The 23999-nt window shown below is 42.2% G+C and overlaps 1 protein-coding gene across 3 annotated transcripts in view; it reads right to left on the reverse strand.

Annotated features, from left to right (window-relative positions):
• Positions 1 to 4902: 4902 nt before the first annotated feature.
• The window catches only part of TRMT9B (tRNA methyltransferase 9B (putative)), a 57580-nt gene continuing 38483 nt past the window's right edge, over positions 4903 to 23999 (reverse strand). For all 3 annotated transcript variants that reach the window (XM_073645436.1, XM_073645435.1, XM_073645434.1), the window contains 2 exons: positions 17876 to 18049; positions 4903 to 8736 (listed from right to left, as the gene is read on the reverse strand). In XM_073645436.1, the coding sequence (XP_073501537.1) occupies positions 7736 to 8736; positions 17876 to 18049 (1175 nt within the window). In that variant the 3' untranslated portion in view covers positions 4903 to 7735. The remainder of the gene's footprint in view (positions 8737 to 17875; positions 18050 to 23999) is intronic.

The raw sequence follows: 23999 nt of genomic DNA on the forward strand, positions 1-23999 counted from the left end.
AATGCAAAGCTTGCTTTAAGATCATCGCTCTGGGCAGCACATCAACCTGTGTAAACAGGACATGTGCTGCCGAGAACAATGATATTCTATGTGCATAGGACGATGTAGTGACGATCATTCTATGCGCATCAGCTGTTGCGTCTGTCTAAACAGGCTTGTACAGTATCCTACCCGCCATGAATTTTTGGCCACAGGTCGTGTAGTCTAATCGCGCCGTTAGCCAAGCTAAGGAATTGGACGAAATCCCTTATTAGGTTGCGGAACCTGCATATGCTGATAATGATATATTAGCTAGGGAGTACTGATCAACTCCACAGCTGGGATTAACCATTGCACTTGGCTGTACCTGACTTTCTTTTTGCAAGGAAGACCAGGCAATCTATTTTTTTTTTGTTATCTCACCCCAAACATAAAATCTTTCTAAGCAGCAACAAAAAACTCTGGGCAATTGTCACGTTATCAAAAAAACATCATTGTGCATAAGCCAATAATAGATTAACTGATCTATGATATGATTTCTGCACTGGAGTGGTGTCACTAATCTCAGTTCCCTGACCCCTAGTATTATACTCACCAGCCGCTATCTTCAGCTCTTCCCGGCACCGCTCCGATCCACCACCATCATCATCATCCTGTGACCAGAACTTCTGACTGACCGGAAGCCAGAGGTAACAGTCAAAAGCACTCAATGTAAGTCTATGAGAGCCTTACAAACCGGAGCGGTGCTAATAAAAAAGACGGCGCTTGACAAGTGAAATATTATGAGCAGGAAACTTAGATTAATTGCACCACTCCTGCGCTGCAATAAAAAAAATGCTACAGTGGTTCTTTAAAGGGGTATTCCCATCTCCAAGATCCTATACCAATATGTAGTATGTAATTAAATAGAAACAAATGAAGTCTTAAAGGTTAATGCAAAAATATATGAAAACTTTATTAGTACAAAACATACATATAAAATCTATAAGTACAAAAGATGTGTGTAACGGAGTAGAGATAAAGAAAGCTTGAGAAAGCTGGATGTGTTCCCTGCGAAACGTGCGTCGGGAGGGAAGAGGCACTAGCCTTCCTTACCACCTGGTGGGGCGCATCTTCACTCTTAGAGGTAATGATTTGGTGGACATTGACTGGGCATGTATGGGGATTTTTTTTTGAGACCATATAGCCACACCATTATGGTGTAGGCTTACGAGAGGGGCATTGTAGCCTTAATTGTGGTCTTGTATTACTAGGAGATGGGGCACTAAGCTCCACAGCATGGTCTGATATTAGTCTCTCTAGGTTTTGTTGTCCCTGTCCTCCCCCCTATATTCTACTTGACACCAAGTCCCATTTATCTTGATAATTGTCATATTGTTTCTTCTACCTCTTTGTGCCCTTGCTGCCTTTCTTTATCTCTACTCCGTTACACACATCTTTTGTACTTATAGATTTTATATTTATGTTTTGTACTAATAAAGTTTTCATATATTTTTGCATTAACTTTTAAGACTTCATTTGTTTCTATTTAATTCTATGCGGTTTGAAGTGGTTGCCCCAGTGATATCCATCTGCAATCTGTTGCAGGTGTTTTTTCGCTGATTATGTTCTTGAGACTCGTGGTTCCAATATGTAGTATGTGTATTAATAATAATATTGGAAATTACCTCCAATTAGACATGTACTGTAGTACAGTTCTTCTGATTTGCTATGTCAATTACCATAGTGAATCAGAAGAACTATACTACATTTCTAATTGGAGGTATTTACTAATATTATTATTATACCTACTACATATTGGGATAGGATCTTGGACATGGGAATACTCCTATAAATACATAAAATTATATGGGTCAACTTTTCTTATAGTGTAAAGCCTTTTAAAGCCTTTGGGCTAATGACAGGATTTGTGTATACAGTGAAGGAAATTATTTTATCCCTTGCTGTTTTTGTAAGTTTGCCCACTGACAAAGACATGAACAGTCTATAATTTTAAGGGTAGGTTAATTTTAACATTGAGAGATAGAATATCCCCCCCAAAAAAATCAAGAAAAATCACATTGTATAAATTAGATACATTTATTTGAATTTTGCAGTGAGAAATAAGTATTTGATCCCCTACAAACCATTATGAGTTCTGGCTCCTACAGACCAGTTAGACGCTCTTAATCAACTTATTACATGCATTAAAGACATCTGTCTTACATAGTCACCTGTATAAAAGACTCCTGTCCACAAACTCAATTAATCAGTCAGACTCTAACCTCTACAACATGGGCAAGACCAAAGAGCTTTCTAAGGATGTCAGGGACAAGATCATAGACCTGCACAAAGCTGGAATGGGCTACAAAACCATAAGTAAGACGCTTGGTGAGAAGGAGACAACTGTTGGTGCAATAGTAAGAAAATGGAAGAAATACAAAATAACTGTCAGTCGACATCGATCTGGGGCACCATGCAAAATGTCACCTCGTGGGGTATCCTTGATCATGAGGAAGGTGAGAGAACAGCCTAAAACTACACTGGGGGAACTTGTTAATGATCTCAAGGCAGCTGGGACCACAGTCACCAAGAAAACCATTGGTAACACATTACGCCTTAAAGGCTTAAAATCCTGCAGTGCCCACAAGGTCCCCCTGCTCAAGAAGGCACATGTGCAGGCCCGTCTGAAGTTTGCCAATGGACACCTGGATGATTCTGTGAGTTATTGGCAGAAGGTGCTGTTGTCAGATGAGACAAAGATTGAGCTCTTAGGCATTAACTCAACTCGCCGTGTTTGGAGGAAGAGAAATGCTGCCTATGACCCAAAGAAAACCGTCCCCACTGTCAAGCATGGAGGTGGAAACATTATGTTTTGGGGGTGTCTCTCTGCTAAGGGCACAGGACTACTTCACCGCATCAATGGGAGAATGGATGGAGCCATGTACCGTAAAATCCTGAGTGATAACCTCCTTGCCTCCGCCAGGACATTAAAAATGGGTCGTGGCTGGGTCTTCCAGCAAGACAATGACCCAAAACATACAGTCAAGGTAACAAAGGAGTGGCTCAAAAAGAAGCACATTAAGGTCATGGAGTGGCCTAGCCAGTCTGCAGACTTGAATCCCATAGAAAACTTATGGAGGGAGTTGAAGCTCCGAGTTGCCAAAGCGACAGCCTCAAAATCTTAATGATTTAGAGATGATCTACAAAGAGGAGCGGACCAAAATTCCTCCTGACATGTGCGCAAACCTCATCATCAACTACAAAAAACGTCTGACTGCTGTGCTTGCCAACAAGGGTTTTGTCACCAAGTACTAAGTGTTGTTTGCCAGAGGGATCAAATACAATTTTTTGCATTTTGCAGTGAGAAATAAGTATCTAATTTATACAATGTGATTTTGATTTTTTGGGGGGATATTCTATCTCTCAATGTTAAAATTAACCTACCCTTAAAATTATAGACTGTTCATGTCTTTGTCAGTGAGCAAACTTACAAAAACAGCAAGGGATCAAATAATTATTTCCTTCACTGTATATACAGTATATGTTGGGAGCTGCTGTTGGTGTCACATCAAAGAACAAAGGCAAGATGTGTACTCTGCCTAAAAGTGGAAAACATTTAACAGCATGTATGTTTCAAAATGTGAGTACTACAGCTAATTAACTGCATTTATTAATTCTGTCTTTGCATTATACAACACATTATTCCTTACAATATGAGTTTCAATTTGAAACACTTGAGATCCTTGAATGAGGTGATCATTACAAATCTACTGACAAATACACATAGCACAATGAACAAGTCAAGAAATATGTAATAATTTACAGGAGTGACATCACTACTTTACAAATATGAACAAGAACGAACTGTACAGAGCAGCATGTTTTATTGCATTGTCCACTTTAAAACAAAACACTAACACTTTAGTAACGGTCCATAATTCACGATGCATTGCTGATATAGGTCTTTTTAATTGGTGCTGTATTTTTTAAAAATAACTAAACATTTAACAGCTTTTTTATGCACTTTAATTTCCTACAGATTGATGGGAGTCTACATCCTTAGACCCCACAGATCTCCCCTGAGAATTGTGCATCTCAGGAACTTTCTATGACTGCAGTTTGGAACACACGGCTTTCTATTGAATCCAAACTCCACTCAGTGAGTGCACTCAGCCAACAGCAGCACATTTCTAAGCCATCTTGGGGAAATCAGTAGGGGTCTCAAGACCAAGACCTCCATTGATCTGCTGGCAATTAACAAAAAACAAAAAAAAAACCACTTAATTGTTTAGTTACTCTTTAAAAGATTTATTTAGATCTGAAAACCTATTTCAAATACCCTGGGCCTCCCTTCCATCTATTTTCTAAAGTAGAAAGAAGCTACATAGCGCATATTTCACACTAAAAGACTTGGCACATCAAGTCAAGTTCTTTAAATCAACAGCAGAGCCCACTGACCCAAACTGGACTTGTGAAAAACCTAATTTCCCCTGTGGAAGCGCTGCAGAGAAACACGAATAAGGCTAAGTGCCCACGATGCAGAAATGCTGCAGATTTTTTCTGCATCTCCCTGGCAGGAAAAATGCATGAGGATTTTACATGCGTTTTTCCTGCCAGGCAGAAGCGTCACTTGGAAAGTGCTTGACAACTTGGTCACACTATATAAATCCATGCAACCGGCATGGATTTATATAGTGTGACCAAGTTAATAGTTAAAAAAAGAATAAAAAAGGTAAAAACAAAAACATTACACTCACCTTCTGATGGCCCACGGTCTTCTCTCTTTGTGTGCGTCCGGTCTCTTGTACGGCTCGCGGTGGTGTAAAAGGACCTTCCATGACGTTATTTAGTCATGTGACAGGTCAACGCCAACCGCCAACGTCAGCGGTCGCGTGACCTGTCACATGACTAAATTATGTCATGGAAGGTCCTTTTACACCATTGTGAGCCACCGTGGAGCCAGGACGCACCATAGAGGAGACCGGGGGACATCGGAAGGTGAGTATAATGTATACTTTTTATTTTAAATTCTTTTTTTTAACAGGTACTATGGTACCCGGGTCTGGAGGACAGTCTCCTCTTCTTCAAACCCGGGTACCATCCGCACATTGAATCACTTAATATCCGCATGTGTACATGTAGTGATGCGGATATTAAGCGATTCAATGCAAGTCAATGGCGGCAATTACTGCTGCGTGTCCGAAAAATTAATGGACATGCTGCGTATTTTTCCGCAATGATAATCCGCAGCGGAAATTTCTGCAGCATGTGCACAGCACATGCGGATTATCATTGGGGACCATGGGGCACGTATTACCAAGCGTTTTCGCTGTGGTAATTCCGCAGCAAAAACGCTTGAAAAACGCATAGTGGGCACGCAGCCTTACAGCAGGATAGGGCAGGAAAATGCATTTCCAACAATAACTTTTCAGCTGTTATCCAGGCTCTGTTACGCAGAAATTCACGTTTTCATCCCATGCAAATTAGGCCTATAAGCACTTGTGGGTATATTAGTGCGTTTGCAGTCTATGCTCCTCTTCGCTTTTCCCTGGCGGTGTTGTCCCCACTTCTGGCAGCGGAGAGCAGAGGTGACGTCGTGCAGCAGAGCCTCTATAAACTCTTCCTAAGGGCGCATTCAGATATCAGTGCAAATCGGTCTGAGATTGGACCGTAATGCGCGGAATGGCTACAGATTACCCAACCCGAACATGGTAGCTATGAAGCCGTCACACTTGGGTCGGGAGACCCGCGGCCAGTCCACGCCTTGTAGTACAATCTTGGACGGATTTGCACGGATGTCTGAATGCGCCCTTATAATGGAAAACTGGCTTTATATGGATAAGGATAGGCTGGTTATATTTAAAAGCCTGATCGTTTTGATCTCTAAGAGTGGTATATGGCAATGACTTAGTCACCTAACCCCTTTACATAGTTACATAGGTTAAAAAATGACCTAGGTCTATCAAGTTCACCATTCCTTCACCTTTGAAAGCACAAAAACACTAAATAAAGCAGATTATTTGTGCATGAGGTCTGGAGAGAAAACTATCCATTAACCAAGAGTCTTATGATGTATGGGTACCATTAGTCAGAAATCACACAAGCAGTTTTGTGGTCATTTTTGATGCAGTGTTTTGAGCCAAAGCCAGGAGTGGGTTCAAAGAGATCGGAAAAATAAGGAAAGGACATCTACTTCTCCTTGTCCATTTTGGCTTTGGCATCTCAAACTGCATTGGAAATTTCATGGGTGTTTTCCCACCTTATACTGCATAATCTTCTTGGCTGTTTCACCCAAGACAACAACAATGACCAGCCCCTGCTGAACACTGAATGTGAGGGACTATATATATTGACTATTTGTTGCAATTTTAACAATTAATAAGCAATGGACCTTGTGGAATTCACTACATAAAGTACAACTACCCTGACAAGTGTGTAGACCAGGATTATTTGTGTTTTCAAACTTTACACTTTGCTATAAACTTGTAACTAACATCTTTCCACAGTGTATTGCAAAAAAACAACACAGAAATAACATAGCAAAAATACTGAAAAATCAAAGCCAACTCCTATGTGGAAGGCGCCCTGAAATACACATTTATTTGCTGTATACCATGTGCAGTACTTTAGTGGTACTTCTTCAGTAAGTTCCTATAGTAAAAGAATAATAACTATAATAATACCAATCATAGTAATGTAAAAATGTCTAATTATTCTGGTCATACTAACTACAGGACAGATACAGATAAATTACCACTAATGATATGTGACAACTATAAAACCTTCATGTAATGATGTCTTTTTTCCATAATTAGTATTGCTTCGCTAACCATGTCTTGTTAAAAAATGAATGAAAGAATATTTATAACAAGAATATTAAAAATACCCAATAATCAGCTAATCTGATGCTAATCTGTATAAAACATATTTTCAAGTATTGCTATTTGCACATTTAAAAATAAAATAAATAACAAAAATTATTATTTCTGCAGTACAAAAAGGAAATAGAATAAAACTTAGTAGCGCGAATTAACCATGACTTCATTTAAAGGGAACCTATCACCAGGTTTGTCCCATATGAGATAAAACCACCACCTTTCAGCCTTCATATACAGCATCCTAATATGCAGTATATGTGCCCCCGATCTGGCAGACAAGAAAAACACCTTTTATTATATTCACCTACTGGGAGGTCGGGTCTAATGGGTGTCACTGTTTTGGTCCGATGCCTCCCTTATTCTTTCCATGCCGTCTATCCCTCCTTCTGTGCTTCGTGTGGATGACACGTCCTACGTCATCCACACAGTGTCCCCGGCATCGCGCTCCTGCGCAGGCATAGTTCTCTGCCTTGACTAAAGCAGAGTAAAGTATTGCAGTGTGCATGCAATGTGAAAGGTCAGAGCCCCGACACCTGTGCACTGCAGTACTTTACTCTGCCTTAGTCAGGGCAGAGAAGTATGCCTGCTCAGGATCACGATGTCGGGGACATTGTGTGGATGACGTAGGACGTGTCATCCACATGAAGCACAGAAGGAGGGCGGCATCGAAAGAAGAAGGGAGGCGCAGGACCAAGACCAGCGACGCCCATTAGACCGGACCGCTCCACAGGTTAGTATAATAAAACTTGCTTTTGTTTTGTTGCAGGCCAGATCGGGGGCTTATAACAGCATATTAAAATGCTGTATATGAGGGCTGCAAGGTGGTGGTCTTTTCTCATATGGGACAAACCTGGTGACAGGTTCCCTTTAAAAATGGGAACTCTTGTAGAATAGGATTATTTTTTTCCTGCAATTATACACCAGTTACCATGGTCAAAAGAAGAACTTATAATGGTAAGTTCTGGAACATTGTTTTCCAAGAGATTACGCAGTTCTCCCTCTCGGAAAACGTGATAATAGCGCATGTATGCCTTAGAGTCAAAAGCATCTGCTTCTTGGTCACTAGCTGCCACGGTCTCATCCAAAACTGAGTCGCTGGACTCTGTGGTTGAAGTTCTCTTTAAGACTCTGTTTTGGGTACCTGAATCACCTTCATTGCTACAAATACAGTTACAGTATTTGACATCTGGCTGGAAGTTTTGCTTTACATCATTCCGAACCAAACCAACGTGTCTTCCATTTTTGGAGGGATCTAAAGCCAGAAACCATTGATGTTTTTTGACCGTTTCACTTTTAATAAAAACATCATCGTTGTCAAAACTGGTCTCCTTTAGTAGGAGCCTCTGGTGTCCAAGGTCCAGACTACAGTGTCGAGAAGGTTGCACAGAAACAGCGTTATTCACCCATCCGCTGACAGGGCTAAGCGACTTCATCTTATCAATCTGTCTCCTCAAGGTGGACTCATCAAGGGATCTGGAGAAGAACCATGACCGAATAGATTTTCCAATAGCACTGTAGAGTCTACTGTCGTCATTAGGAAACTTCATGCAGCACGTTTCGCTTGCTCTACAGGTGCTAGTGTTGTGTAATTGCTTAGAATCAAAAGTCTGCTGCAAGTTATGTAAGTTGATGCTCTCTGACTGGTGAACCAACTTTGAGCTGATGTCATAAGATTTAGTATTGGAATCTTCTTTATTTTCACACTGGTTTGTTTCTGTGTTCCGTCGAGGCAGTAACGCTTTGTTCCATGGCACAAATACGTCTTGCTTTTCAAACCGACGGCTTTTTTGTTCCATTGCCCAAACATACAACATTATCTGACCACCAGGATGCAAAATTCTTGCCATTTCTTTTATTGCCCGAATTCTTCTTTGCTTAGTAGAAAAATGATGAATAACTAAGGAAAAAAACACAGAAAACATTACCGTTTATTGTTAGAAAGTTATTTATAACTATATGACCAGCTCTACAATTAAATCAAAGGGTGTTTCCCATTATCTCACTATTTTTCACAAAGCACAGAAAACGCAGACTAAGGCCAACATAAAGTTTGTTTTCTTGTACATTTGTATACTTGCCCTGCCCCTCTGTGCATCCAGCTTCACATAGCTGAATGGGCAATCCTATTCATATCAGCAAAAACTAAATTTCCACCAGCACTTGCTTCTCTTCAATGCTGCAGATCCCTTCCCTCTTTTCTCAAAGTTTTCATCAAACTAAATCAAGGTAATCTAAGTGTAGAATACACCTTATGTTTTTGTGCACTCTGTGCTCCTATGGAGTTCTCTGCTTTACTGATTTTATCTTTTAAATCATTGTTAGCTGGTTTCTCTCAGAGCTCAACTGTACTGCAGCCCTCCACAATAGAGCTTGTAATAACTAGACAGTGCAGAGCTATGCTTGTTTTCTGCTGCTGACAGACCAGTGATGTGAAACTGCAAATGCTGCTAAGTTGATGCATATGACAGAGGTTTATCTTTTGTGTCATGCATCAACAGAGCAGCATTTGTAGTTTCACACCACTGATCTCTTAGCAGGATGCAATAAACACCGCTCAACTACTCTCAGCTCCTCTAGACAGTTACACTTTGAAGTATATCTCTCCTTTCAGCCTTATCCTGAAGTGTATCACTCCTCTTGGCCTCTTTACATGCAGCCCTTTCTGTGATAGAGCACTCCTTCAGCCTCCTTTACCCCTTTCCATCCTGCAGTATATCACAACTCTCTGCCCCTCTACATACAGTCACTAAGCAGCTGTGGGAGAAGAGACCCAAGTGTCAGAAACAGCCAGACTCCCCATAGAAAAGGCAAATACAGTTTATTAACATCACTGTCTTCCCTATCGCTGATGACACTTACTCATTCGAAGCCAGTGATCATAGGATCACTGGGTATAGTGAGGGAGCAAGAGTTGCTGGATCCTAGGGGTATTTCTCCCTACACAGTCAGGAGGTGGAATTTCCCCTGTAATTGGTGCTAATATGTTAGCCCCAGTTAAAGAGGAAATCAATTTTTTTAAAAATTGTTGAAATGCTCTCCTTTACCCTAAAAGTTCTTTTATGCTCTTATGGGCACAATGTGTGAAATAAATGAAAAACAAATAAATAAAAAGCAAAATAAAAAAATAAAAGCTGAGGTCAATCTAAATTGTGTTTACTAGCCCAGCATCATAAAATATACATTAGCCCTATATATAAAAATAATTGTTACAGAAATGTGAACAAATCTTTGAATATATTTTATTAATCCTTTGTGGTCATAAAGAAAATACAAAATGTTTACAACATACACGTATTTCCTTTATTTCTCCACCAATATCGCCTGATATTCGCAAAAAAAAGAAAAAATGAAATTAACAAAAATTAGGCTGCATGTATCACGAAAAAAAGATGCAAAAATTATTTGAATATTTGAAAAAGGAAAAATGTTTCCAACTCTTTACACTGCATGTATGGAGAAAAAACAAAAATACGCCTGGTTAATAACAGGGGGTAAATGGCTTTCTCTTGCACTGGTTAAAGTATTACCATATTTTTCAGACTATAAGACGCACTTTTTTCATCTAAAATTGTACGGTACATTTTATAGTCGCAGTGGATAGTGGGTGGGAGAAGTGGCAGAGGAGTGTGTAATAGGAGGCAGGAGCCGCCTGCTGCAGCTAACACTGTGCCCGCTGTTAAAGAAAATGAATATTCATTGCTCCCCACGCTCATGGGAGAGGAGAGCAATGAATATTAATTTTCCTTAATAGCGTACACACTGGTAGCTGCTGCTCGGTAATCACGTGTGCCTGCTATTAAAGAGAATGAATATTCACTGCTCTCTACTCCCATGGGCACGAGGAGAAGTGAATATTCATTCTCTTTAATAGCAGAAACACGTGATCGCCCAGCCGCTGAAGGAACCGCGGCAGCGGCTAATCATTGTGCCCACTATTAAAGAAAATTAATATTCACTGCTCCCCACGGCCATAGTCCCGGGTGTGTGGAGCAGTGAATATTCTGGCACCTGACCTCGGCGTGTGAGAGCGCATGGCAGTGACATTATGCACTGCTTACACGCTGATGTCAGCTGCTGGCAGAACAGGACGCAACGGTGGAGCAGAGGGAAGGTGACTAGAATCCTTTATTTTTTGATGAGTGCGGCGTGAGGGGGCCATACATACCAGGATGGGGGAGGCATATATAACAGGATGGGGAGCCTTGTATACCAGGGTGGGAATAGGTGCCATGTATATCAGGATGGGGATGGGGTCCATATATACCAGGATGGGGAGGCCATGTATACCAGGATGGGGGGGCCATGTATACCTGTATACCAGGATGTGTGGGCCATGTATACCAGGATGTGTGGGCCATGTATACCAGGATGGGGGTCACGTATACCAGGATGGAGATGAGGGCCACGTATACCAGGACGGGGGCCATGTATACCAGTATGGGGGATTTTAGTACAGAATTGAGGGACATTACCCCTATAACAGTGTCAGCAGCAGATTTTCCCCCACAACAGTGTATCAAGACCAAATTTTTCGCTTCAATTTTTTTCTATTTTTCTCCTCTACAACCTGAGTGTGTCTTATAGTCCAAAAAATACAGTGCATCTGTGAAACAGGGTTTTTTTTCCATGTTTTTTATATTCCAAAATAAGCATGGCTTAGGCAAGTTTATAAAAATGGAGCTCCAGACCTTTATGTTGTCTAACCAAGGTCTCCAGGCCTGCTACAGCTATGTTAGTCCATACCAGAGATGGAGAATATCAAATCATTACATCAGCGGTCAAACAAATGCATTATAAATAGTGATGAGTGAGCGTGCTCGCAACTGCTCTTTACTCACCCGAACATCTCACAGCTCGACATGCTCAGCGAGTATTTCCGGGATGTTCGGGCGGGAGCTCAGCTCCCCGCCTCGCATGTTTGACACTCCTAAGACAGCCAATTAACATGCAGTGTAATGCCGTAGCCATGTTGGTTGTGGCATTACAGCAATTGGCTGGCCGCCTAGCGTCATCGGGTCTATATAACACCTGGTAATAATACCTGGCGGGATTGCTGTAATACGCTATCCATACGGTGATAGTAAAACCGCTTTGATGTTCATATATTCAGTCTGTCTTTTCAGCATCTTCTACTGATCTCCATGGTGGGAGAAAAAAAAAAAGTGCATGTCACTTCTTTGAAGTGGCTCCTAATGGAATCTGCTCCAAACTAGGCACTGTCCAATCAGAAGTCTGCAAAAAATGCTTCAGGAAAAAACTCTCTCAAATTGCTGAAAAAAACTCTTCAAAAGTGCTTCAGGAAATGTAGAACTCGAAAAACTCCCCAAAGAAGTAGCGTTTCCTGAACCAATATCCACTAGAAAACTATATGTTTTTGACCAATTCAAATAAAATCTGTATGCACATACTTTAAGAGTATGTTCACAGTGAGGTTTTTCCAAGAGCTTTTGGAGTAGAAACTCTCCAACTTGTGTTTTTTGAACTCTTCTTGGTTTTTGGAGAGTTTTCAAAAACTCTTGAAAAAACATCTTTGTGAATACACCCTAACAAGTCCTACACGCAAGTGTCCATTACATTACCAAGGAAGAGCTTTATTAGTCGTGGAAATAAAGAATGAAGATTTCTATTAAATAACAGCAAGCAAATAGCTTAAAAGCTATGAGGAATTAATATTGAAAATACATTAGAGAAATGTATAATTTCTTCTTTTATGTGCTTAGGTTGTAATGCTATTTTAAGGGTAGAGTAAGCACCATCGATGACTCAATACGGGCAGATAAATAGCTTCAACTGAGAATGACGAAGTAAGATGTTCTTGTATTTTAGTTATTGGTATTTATAGAAAGATTAAGCTGAGAATAAAAGTCATAATAATAAGCAGGTACATCTTAGTCATCACTATACTCATCATTTCCTCTCAGATGTCATTGTAATCCTCCACAACATAATCACCAAGGAAATAAGAAAGTTTTACAAAAGTAATGATTTTCATTCAGTAACAGGAGTTTAAGAGATGGATGTGCAAAGAAAAAGCCGAGACATGTTTGTGTTTGATCAGAGGCAAGGATGTAATTCGCCCAACGCACCAGGGCAAGTGGGAAGAGAAAAGGCTAAATGAGATAATTGGCTAGATGCGCCATTTCTGGGGCAGCTAAGGGCTGATGTTATTAGTCTGGGAGGGGGCCAATATCCCTGGCCCCTTCCCAGCCTATTAATATCAGCCCGCAGCTGTCTGTTTAGCCTGTGCTGCTTATTAAAAATAGGAGGAACCCGAAGTCATTTTTTTGGCAGGTATCCTCTTTTCAGTAACCAGTAAAGGCTATGCAGACAGCTGTGAGCTGTTATTAATAAGCTGGGAAGATCCATGGTTAGTGGCCCCTTTTCAGAATAATAACACCAGCCCCAAGCTGCCTGCTTTCCCTCAGCTGGTTAAGAAAAATTAGGGGGACCCCAGGCCATTTTTTCCTTTATTTATTTATTAGCTAAATGCATGTACAGTGAGCTACACACGTAAAGCACTGATTATATATCTCACCGACATATTTCTTTCTATATCTGTATTTAAGATTCTTTTGTTGCTTAGAAAACTAGATTGAAATGACAAAAAATTACTGTATGCAAAAGCTGATGTTAAAAATGCCTTGCATACGGATTGCATACACGTCATATGGATGTCATACGGATGTTAGGTGAGAAAAATCGCATTGAACTCGCATGGCACTTGTACTACTTTTCAGGAACAGCATCAGAGCAATTTTATTTACATTGATGAGTGCGAGCCCTTAGAGGAATCATCACATTACATAAATGATTATTTTATAATTTGGATAGACGGTGGCATCACAATTCATGACATCTCCATATAGAGCCAATAGGGGTGAGTCTAGGAAAGCTGAGAGTAAGACAATATATGCAGCACCAGATAGAAATTGCAGCTACTTAGTATTATGCCTGAAGAGGACCTTTCAATGGATTTTTTTTATTTAAATTGAGTACCTCCTCCAACTAGTGCTGCTCCTCTGATTCCCATCCATTCCAAAGTTATGCCCCCTCTTACCCCAAATAATAAAGTTTACATAGCCTAATATGGTGACAGATTCCCTTTAATCCTTCCTCATAACGAAGAACCTCCATGCCCTTTATCAGTTACCGTATTTTTCGGACTATAAGACGCACCGGACCATAAGACGCACCTAGGTTTTAGAGGAGGAAAATAAAAAAATTTAAGCAAAAAATGTGGTCATGATGCACTTTTAAGGGGGAGGGGGTCTTCTGCTGACACTGGTATAGGGGTAACGTCCCCCAATTCTGACAATATCCCCCATCCTGGTATATATGCCCCCCCCCCTTCCTTTTATACGTGGTCCCTATCCCCATCCTGGTATGCCTGGCATCCTTCCATCCTGGTACGCATGGAACCCCTCCATACTGGTATGCATGGCACCCCTCATCCCTGTCCTGGTATGCATGGCACCCCTCATCCCTGTCCTGGTATGCATGGCACCCCTCATCCCTGTCCTGGTATGCAAGGCACCCCTCATCCTTACCCTGGTATGTATGGCCCCCTCATCCTAGTATGCATGGTCCCCCTAATCCCCATCATGCTGCACATAAAAAAAACAAAAAAACACTCCTACTCACCTTTCTTCTCTCCTCCAGCGCTGCATCCTGTCTGCCCACACTGATCTCTCCATGTGAGCCGCGCATGGCGTCACTGCCATGCGCGGCTCATAAGGAGAGATCAGCTGCCGGAAGTCACTGCTCCCCACGCAGGGACTGTGTGCGCGAGGAGCAGTGACTTCACTCTCCTTCATAGCCGGCACACAGCGGAGCCGCGCTGTGGCCCCCGCTGCTGCCGGGCTATAGCGTGTACGCGCTTATTAAAGGGCATGAATATTCACCCCCTCCCCACGCCCAAGGGCTACACTGTGTGCCGCTATTAAGGAGCTTGAATATTCAGTGCTCCATGGGGAGCAGTGAATATTCATTTTCTTTAGCAGCGGGGACAGTGTAGGCAGCAGCGGGCGGCTGCTGCCTCCTGTGCCCCGCTCCTCCACCGCTACTGCTCCCCCCCACACCCCACATATATATACACCCCCCCTCCCAACATTCGGACTATAAGACGCACCCCCCATTTTCCTCCAAAATTTTGGAGGAAAAAAGTGCGTCTTATAGAAAAATACGGTTTATGTATCTTCTTTCTTTATTAACTGCAGAGCATTCTTTCTATGAACTGGTGTCTAGAACTGAACTGCATATTCCAGATGAGGTTGCACTAACACTATCTAAAGTGGTAATATTACACTACTGTTACGCAAGTTCATACCTCCTTTAATACATGACAGTATCTTGGCTGACCTTAGAAGCCGCTGATTGACATTGCATGCTGTTATTTAGTCTGTGATTTACAAGTACATCCAGATCCTTCTCTACAAGTAACTTTCCTCGTTTCACTCCCCCTAGAACTTATGGATTCACATATCATTAGTGTCCATGTGTATGTCTTTACATTTCTCCACATTGAACCTCATCTGCCACGTGGATGCCCAATTCCTCTTTTTTGGCCAACTCAGCTGGTAACTTATGAACATCCTCCATAGACTACACTGACTTGGTGTCATGTGCAGAAATAGAAACAAAATATATTTTACATAATTAATAAAGAAGTTGAATAATAATGGACCCAGCACTGAACCCCTGGGATACACCACTTATAACCAGATACCATTCAGAGTCATCCACCTTGACTCTCTGGGTGTGCGCTTTGAGACAGTTTTTGACATACTGTAAATACAAAACCTGACTTCTAATCCTATAGACATTAATTTCAGTGCTGTGTGTGGGACAGTGTCAAACACTATATTCACAGCCAACCCTTTATCTAGGTTTCTACTAATCTCTTAATAATAACTGCAGAATTTTGGGTAGTTTGACAACTTCCTTAATAAAATAATGCTGGTGATCCTTACAATGTTATTTTCTATCACATACTCATGTATATAATCTCTTATAAGCCACTTGAACATTTTTCACACAAACTTTCTGGTCTGTAATTACCTGGGAAAGACCTGGAGCCCTGTTTAAAAAGAGGAACTACATTAGCTTTGTGCCAGTCACTCGGCAAAGAACCAGTCATTAGAGAATCTCTAAAAATTATGTATAGGGGCCGTGGTAGATCGCCTCACTCGGTTGCACATAGAGCTAGACACAGGAACACTATCTCTTTAAATCTTCTGTTGAAGTTTATTAAGGGAACTGCATAAACCATGGCAATGTTAGCAAAAGCAAACACGGCCTAATAGGAAAAACAAAACATAACGTGTGGCACAGTACTTGTTTCTACAGGTAACCTCCCGCTTCAGGAACAAACAACCCAAGGGTTAGATTTCCTACACATGGCAATACAGCTCCAGAGCTTTTACCTCCAGACACACCCCACCTCAAATGCTCTAAAAGGCTGGGAGTTTATCCTCTGACCTCCTCCCTCTCTATAGGTGTTTAATCACCCTAGCACTAAACATGGCTGATTAACTGTTCATCACTTCAGGTGCTGGAACATTTTTCCAATGTTTATATTACTAGAGCTTACAATCTCAGTGCTACATATCTCTCCTCCAGTAGTTTGCCAGTGGAGAGGTGCTGAAAATCCAAGTCCCCTGCCCCCTGTCTGATACTCACCTTCCGGCGTTTTCATTTGTTTTCGCCCTGCTCCGATCCGTCTCCTGCAGTTTGTGACCAGCCAGCTGCTCCAGTGTTTCCTGGAGCGAGCTAGAGATCAATGATCAATGGGAGAGCCTCGTTGTTACGATACTGGTTTAGATAAATTAGAACAGTCTGGGTAAGAATGTTCAGAAGCTGGAGACAAAAACTAGGCTAACAGCTAGACACAATACTCAAGCAATTATTGAGTGATCCATGTGGCTTTAAGTAGGCCCATACAGGAAACATGATGGATTCCACAGATTCAGAATCCACCATCTTGGTAAGGGGCAACTGCAGAACACAACAACAGCCTCCAGTGGTAAGGAGTGAAACTGCAGCACAATTACAGTATTAAAGTGAACAATAGCGGCCACTAGTGGTCAAACTGTAGAAGCCAACAGAAATCCTGACACTCGTTCTGCCTCTCATAGACTTGCATTAAGAGCTTGTGATGAAGCTTCGGAGTTCCGTGTCAAAAGCTGCAGAACGATAGCGCTGCAGAACAGAAGCGACGCCGGTGGGTCACTCCAGCAATGAAAAAAAAAAAACGCTGGTGTCGTGCTTTAAGAACAGTTTTGATGCAGCCCATCTGAACGCAAGGCCTTGTTCACATTGCAGACATTGTCCAAGCTAAGTTACATAAAATTATTTAGCTGAGTACATTAGATGACATGTTAAGGCCACTGGGATCAACCACATCCACAGTTCTCTCCAATTTGGCATATAGAAAGCTGAAGAACCTGCTTAGCAATTCTGCCTTCTGTTGATCCTCAGAGACCAGAACACATTACCATTATTTAGGTGTCCGACCAATGAGGACCTTGTTTTTCTGAATTTATATATTTCTTTTTGAGTTTAAAATAAAAGAAATCCATTGAAAACTCCTCTTAAAAAGTAGTAAAATGCTTGTTGATGTAAGACTGCCCTCCGTGTTAGACAAGGTTCAGAAGGCTGTATTACATGGTCTGTATATAGGCCGCAATGCCCGGCCCGACGGTGGGTCTCCTGAATTTACATCCTCAAATGCACGTATGAGGTTGTCAGCTCGGGTCAGTAGACCTGCGTTGTGGCCCACATGCAGACCATGTAATACAGCCGTCTGAACCCGGCTTTTTTGAGGGAATTTCAAAAACTTCTCCACTTAACTATAAATAACACACCAACAAAATATTCCATGCTTAAGTCTATTTTTGTCTTGTGCTGGATTATCCAGATTAAAAGGTGCCAGCGTAATGGAAATGTATCACTTACGGATAGGTACAGATTGCAGCATTATTTGCCAGCTCTCACTGCACAGTCTATAATCTGTAGGAATACACAAATATCAGGCTTACCTCCAATAGAGATGACAGTGTCGAAGCACTTATCCCTAAAAGGGAGATTCAGGTTGTCGCATACCATGACTTCAAGGTTGTTATTTCTACCAATCTCCACTAAAGGTTCACAGTAATCGCAACCAAGATTGTACGTGTTACAGTTCACGCCGAGATACTTTCCTGTACCACAACCTGCAATGACAAAATGAGAATGTACAGGTATTAATAAATATCACATGTGACGGTTATCCAAATACGAGGACAAGTCAATCAGACAATTCACAAGTATCATTTATATAAACTAATATCTGACCCCTTTACCCCCCAGGGTGGTTTGCACGTTAATGACCAGGACAGTTTTTACAATTCTGACCACTGTCACTTTATGAGGTAATTACTCTGGAACGCTTCAACGGATCCCCCTGATTCTGAGATTATTTTCGTGACATATTGTACTTCATGATTGTGGTAAAATTTATTCAATATCACTTGCGTTTATTTGTCAAAAAAAAACGGAAATTTGGCAAAAATTTTGAAAATTTCACAATTTTTAAACTTTGAATTTTCATGCCCTTAAATCAGAGAGATATGTCACACAAAATCGTTAATAAATAACATTTCCCACATGTCTACTTTACATCAGCACAATTTTGGAAACAAATTTTTTTTTCGTTAGGGAGCTATAAGGGTTAAAAGTTGACCAGCGATTTCTCATATTTACAACAAAATTTACAAAACCATTGTCTTTAGGGTCCATGTCACATTTGAAGTCACTTTGAGGAGTCTTTATGACAGAAAATACCCAAAAGTGACACCATTCTAAAAACTGCATCCCTCAAGATGCTCAAAACCACATTCAAGAAGTTTATTAACCCTTCACGTGCTTCACAGCAATTAATTGAACGTGAAAGGAAAAAATGAACATTTAACTTTTTTTCACTAAAATTTTACTTTAGACCCCAATTTTTTTTTTTTCACGAGGGTAACAGGAGAAATTGGAAACCAAAAGTTGTTGTACAATTTCTCCTGAGTACGTTGATACGCCATATGTGGGAGAAAGCCATTGTTTGGGCGCATGGCAGGGCTCGGAAGGGAAGGAGCGCCATTTGACGTTTTCAATGCAAAACTCACTGGAGTTGACAGCGGACCCCATGTCGCGTTTGGAGAGCCTCTGATGTGCCTAAACAGTGGAAACCACCCACAAGTGACCCCATTTTGGAAACTAGACCCCTTAAGGAACTTATTTAGATGTGTAATGAGCACTTTGAACCCCCAAGTGTTTCGCAAAAGTTTATGATGTAGAGCCGTGAAAAAAAAATATTTTTTTTCCACAAAAACGATCTTTTAGCCGCAATTTTTTTATTTTCACGAGGGTACCAGGAGAAATTGGACCCCAAAAGTTGTTGTGCAATTTCTCCTGAGTACGCTGATACCCCATGTGTTAGAGAAAACTAGTGCTTGGACGCATGTCAGGGCTCGAAAGGGAAGGAGTTACGCTTTGGAATGCAGACTTTGATGGAATTGTCTGCGGGCGCATGTCACGTTCTCAGAGCCCCTGATGTGCCTAAACAGTGGAAATGCCCAACAAGTGCCCCCTTTTTGGAACCGATACCCGATTTGTGAACTTTATAATGTAGTGTCATACGTCAGTTGTGTAGGACAACCTGACGAACACTATACAACTGACATATGACAACCTGACGAACACTAAGTCAGTTGTGTAGTGCTCATCAGGTTGCCATACGTCAGAAATTAATTTAGTAGTGAATGGAAGTATGGTACCTTTTGAAGCATTCTTTCATGCACAGGCTAGGTTTGTCGGGGCAGGTGTCGCATTGGTAAGTGGTGTCCTTGCGTATTCCCCTTTTGGAACATACTCGGCACCTCTTTTGTGACTTACCTTTTTTTCCTGTTTGAGGGACCTCTCCCGGGAAATGCTGGCCTGGTACAATTCAAAGTCCTTCAGTTTCAGAAGTACTGGGGCCCGCTCCGTCACCAAATATCAGGGCCTTAATAACTACGTCCTGGAAGTGAAGGTACGACGTAGAAGTCTGGCCTGCACATTGTGACAGAAGGAAAGCGCTGTGCATTGCCATCTGAACGATGTGCACAGCCAGCTTCTTATACCATACCTTGGCCTTTCTCAAAGCACTGTACGGCTGAAGGTCTTGATCAGAGAGATCAACTCCCCCCATATACTTGTACCCCACTACACAGCCTGGTTTGACGACATGTGTAGCGAAAGCTCGTACAGTGCTGAGGGTGCTGCCATCACTATGTATGGTGGTCAAGAGAAGGACATCCCTCTTGTCCTTGTACTTGACCACCAGCAGGAGGTCACTACATTGGCTCTGCTCTCACTCCTTATGAGCAGCTGCCCAATTAGCAATTGGGGAGGCATCTGATTTTTGCGGACAGTACTGCAGGCTGTGGTACGTTGCGCAGAGAGGGACTTGAAGAGCGGGACGCTTTGTATAAAAGTTATCCACGTACAGGTGATAACCTTTATCCAGCAGTGGGAGCACCAAATCCCACACAATTTTCCAGCTCACTCCCAGGACAGGGGGGCATTCAGGAGGTTCAATCCGGGAGTCCTTCCCTTCGTAAACTCTAAACTTGTGAGTGTACCCTGAGGTACTCTCACACAGTTTATACAGCTTGATTCCGTACCTGGCCCTCTTACTGGGCAGGTACTGCTGGAATCTAAGCCGCCCCTTAAAATGGATTAAAGACTCATCTACGCAGTTGTCCCTTTGGGGCATGTACACTTTAGCAAACTTGCTTTTGAAGTGCTCGATGACTGGCCGAACTTTGAAAAGATAATCAAAGTTTGGGTCACTGCATGCAGGACACCTTGCATTATCGTTGTAATGCAAGAACTTGTGGATGGCCTCAAAACGTTTCCGGGTTGTGACCATTCGGAACACTGGAGTGTTATACAAAACGTCAACACTCCAGTATTGTCAAATTTCTGGCTTCTTCAGGATCCCCATATGAAGGACCAGGCCCCAAAACTTTATAATTTCTACTGCGTCTACAGGAGACCAGTTAGAAAACGATGAAGAGGGGTTTGGTTCCAAAAATTGATGAGCGTACAAATTAGTTTGGCCCACCATGAGGTTTACAAAATCCCCAGAGAAAAAGACTTTGAAAAAGTCTATGAGGCCGGTGGTGCCAAACTTGATTCCTGATACCGCCACGAAATCAGGAATCAGTGGCTCATACTTTTCGGGGGGCGAGGTCCATACGGGGTCAGTAGTAGGGGACACTGGTTCATCTTCTCTCCTGGGATGACTGCGTGGCGGTCCAGAAGCACCTGAGGAGGAAAAGGATGAGGAAGAAGAAGAGGAGGACGACGAGGAATCAGGAAAATAAAGAAAGGTGGGATCCCCACCCTCGCTGTCAGTGTTGGAGGCAAGGAAAGCGTATGCCTCCTCCGCTGAATAGCAAGTTTGGGATGAGCGGGACATTTTTTGTTGTGTATGTGGTGCGTGTGTGTCAGTACTTTATTTAGAGTGTGTGTGTGTCAGTGTGCTTGGTGTGAACTTTTTTTTTTTCTGGAAAAAAAAAAGGAACAACCGTAGGTGGTGCAAACAGCGAGCACGAGTGCGGATCGGTGAACTATGTCATCAATCAACTCTCGGCAGCGGCTGGGTGTGCGCACGGATGTTGTGCAAATGAGGGGGAGTGTAAAACTGCAAGCACAAGTGCGGATCAGTGATCTGTGGTCACTAATAAGCGCTCAGCCGCTGCAGAAAGCACGAAAAAACAAAAAACAAGAGTCAAGCGATCAAGTAATGATCAGCACTTGGTTGCAGAAAGGCGGATGGGAAGGGGGATTGGGGTGGATGAGGACGGATCAAAAAATCCTACTTACAGATGTCTTCTGTCAGATGTCTTCTGTAGCAGGAGCGGCGATTGTGGTTTCACAGGCTTCTGCGGTGCACAATAGGACAGCGCGACCGCTCTCTACAAAAGAAAAAAGGATAGTGGAAAAAAAAATGTAAAGTAACAAGCGCAAGTGGTGATCGGTGATTTGCTTCACCGATCAACTATCAGCGGCTGCTGGATGCACGCACAGAGGTGGTGCAAATGTGGGGGGGTGGGGGAGAAAAAATGGACAGTGACAAAAAAAAGTCCTGGAAAACATCGAGCACGGACGTTGATCAGTGAAGCAGTCACTGGTCAGCGCTCGGCTGCTGCAGGACGCACAAAAAAAAAAAACGCGCTCGGTGGCAGAAAAAGGGGATGGGGAAGGGGAGTTGAGGCAGGCGAGGGGGGCTGCAGGGTGGTCACAGGGGGGTGACAGCCAGGTCACAGGCCAGTCACCACCCGGTCACCTCCCGGTCAGGTACTCTGATTGGTGCGATCGATGATGACATCGATCGCACCAATGAGAGATGGCTAAGGTCTGGGGAGCATTACTGGGGGTCATGGAGAGGTGACAAGCAGTTCACAAGCCGGTCACCGCCCCATGACCGCCCAGTCACCTATGGTCAAGGTGATGTCATCATCGATCACTCCAATCAGAGTCAGCTGGGGCCTGGACATACACTACAGGGTGTTTTTGGGGGGTGACAGGCAGGTCACAAGCCGGTCACCGCCCCGTGACCGCCCTGTCACTGCGCGGTCACGCTATGAGCGGTGCGATCGGCGATCGCACCTATCACAGTGGTTGGGGAGAGGGCTGGGGTCTCTAAGCAACAGCCTATGATCGGTGCTCTTAGGAGCACCGATCCTAGGCTGCACATCACTGTTTCTGGCAATCTTATTGCAGGAAACAGTGAGAAATGCTGTGATTGGCTGTTCAGAATTGAACAGCCAATCACAGCGATCGTGGTAGCGGGGGGCGACGACACCTGTGGCGCCGGAAATTTAATGCAATCACCGCGACTTCAGTCGAGGGACCGCATTATAGACCCAGGGCGCAGCTACGTACTATTACTGACAAGGTCGGAAAGGGGTTAATATTATTGAACATTTACCGTGCTGTGAGTCAAGCCAAAAAGTTAATAAACCTGAATATTTGAGAAAGTAAAAGTGAAGGTTTGTCTCTCTTAGGAGAATATCTATGTGTGCAGAATTATTGGGCAACTATTAGTGTGTTGAATTATTATGCAACTTAATGAAAAACGTAAATTTTCCCATCTCACTTGTTTATTTTGATCAGTTAAAGTGAGAATAACCCAACAATCCATAACATACAAAAATACATTTCTGATATTTACCCCCCCCCCCAAAAAAAAAAAACAGTGACCGATATAGCCACCATCTTTTTTTACAATAACAGCCATAAGCCGTCCATCTGTGGAGTCTGTCCGTTTTTTCATCTGTTGACGATCAACATTTTTGGGCAGCACCAACCACAGCCACCGAGGCACTGCTCAGAAAGGTGACTCTTTTCTTAACTGTACAATCCTGCTCATTGTTATTGGCACCCATAAAGTTTAAGTACATAATGTGGAATATCTCCTGAAAAAATTAATCAAGTGAAACAGTTTTTTGCATAGAGCACTTGTGTTAAATACAAAAAAAATAATAATAATTTAAAACAAAAAACAATAGCATTGAAAAATAGAAAAACATAAAGCTTGCTGTGTCACTGGTATTGGCACCCTTTACGTTAAAGGAGCAGACTCCGAATCTATATGAACTCTGTCTGTCTCACTGTAATGAATGGCTCGGTTCTTTGTTGTTTTTCAGGAATTCGGTCAGAAGCCATCAAACCACAGCTGAATGCAGAGTGTTCCTAGCCTTGGAAAAATATTGCTGCTTTCTTCCAAAAACAGTGCAGCGCCTGCCTACAGTTTGTGTGGTAGTACAATTGAATCCCATTCAGTTTAACGGACCAGTGCTATAATATCAGGTACAACCCACAGTCAGGAGTGGCACTATTTTAGGAGTCATGTTTTTTATTATGCACAACACTTTTAAAAAAGGTTTATACAGTGGTGTGAAAAAATGTTTGCCCCCTTCCTGATTTCTTATTCTTTTGCATGTTTGTCACACTTAAATGTTTCAGATCACAAAACAAATTTAAATATTAGACAAAGATAACCCAAATAAACACAAAATGAAGTTTTTAAATGAAGGTCTTTATTATTAAGGGAAAAAGAAATCCAAACCTACAGGGCCCGGTGTG

The sequence above is a fragment of the Phyllobates terribilis genome, unplaced genomic scaffold (assembly GCF_046119375.1).
Source record: "Phyllobates terribilis strain yellow unplaced genomic scaffold, ASM4611937v1 Scaffold_1__5_contigs__length_1240528914, whole genome shotgun sequence".
NCBI classification, from domain to species: domain Eukaryota; kingdom Metazoa; phylum Chordata; class Amphibia; order Anura; family Dendrobatidae; genus Phyllobates; species Phyllobates terribilis.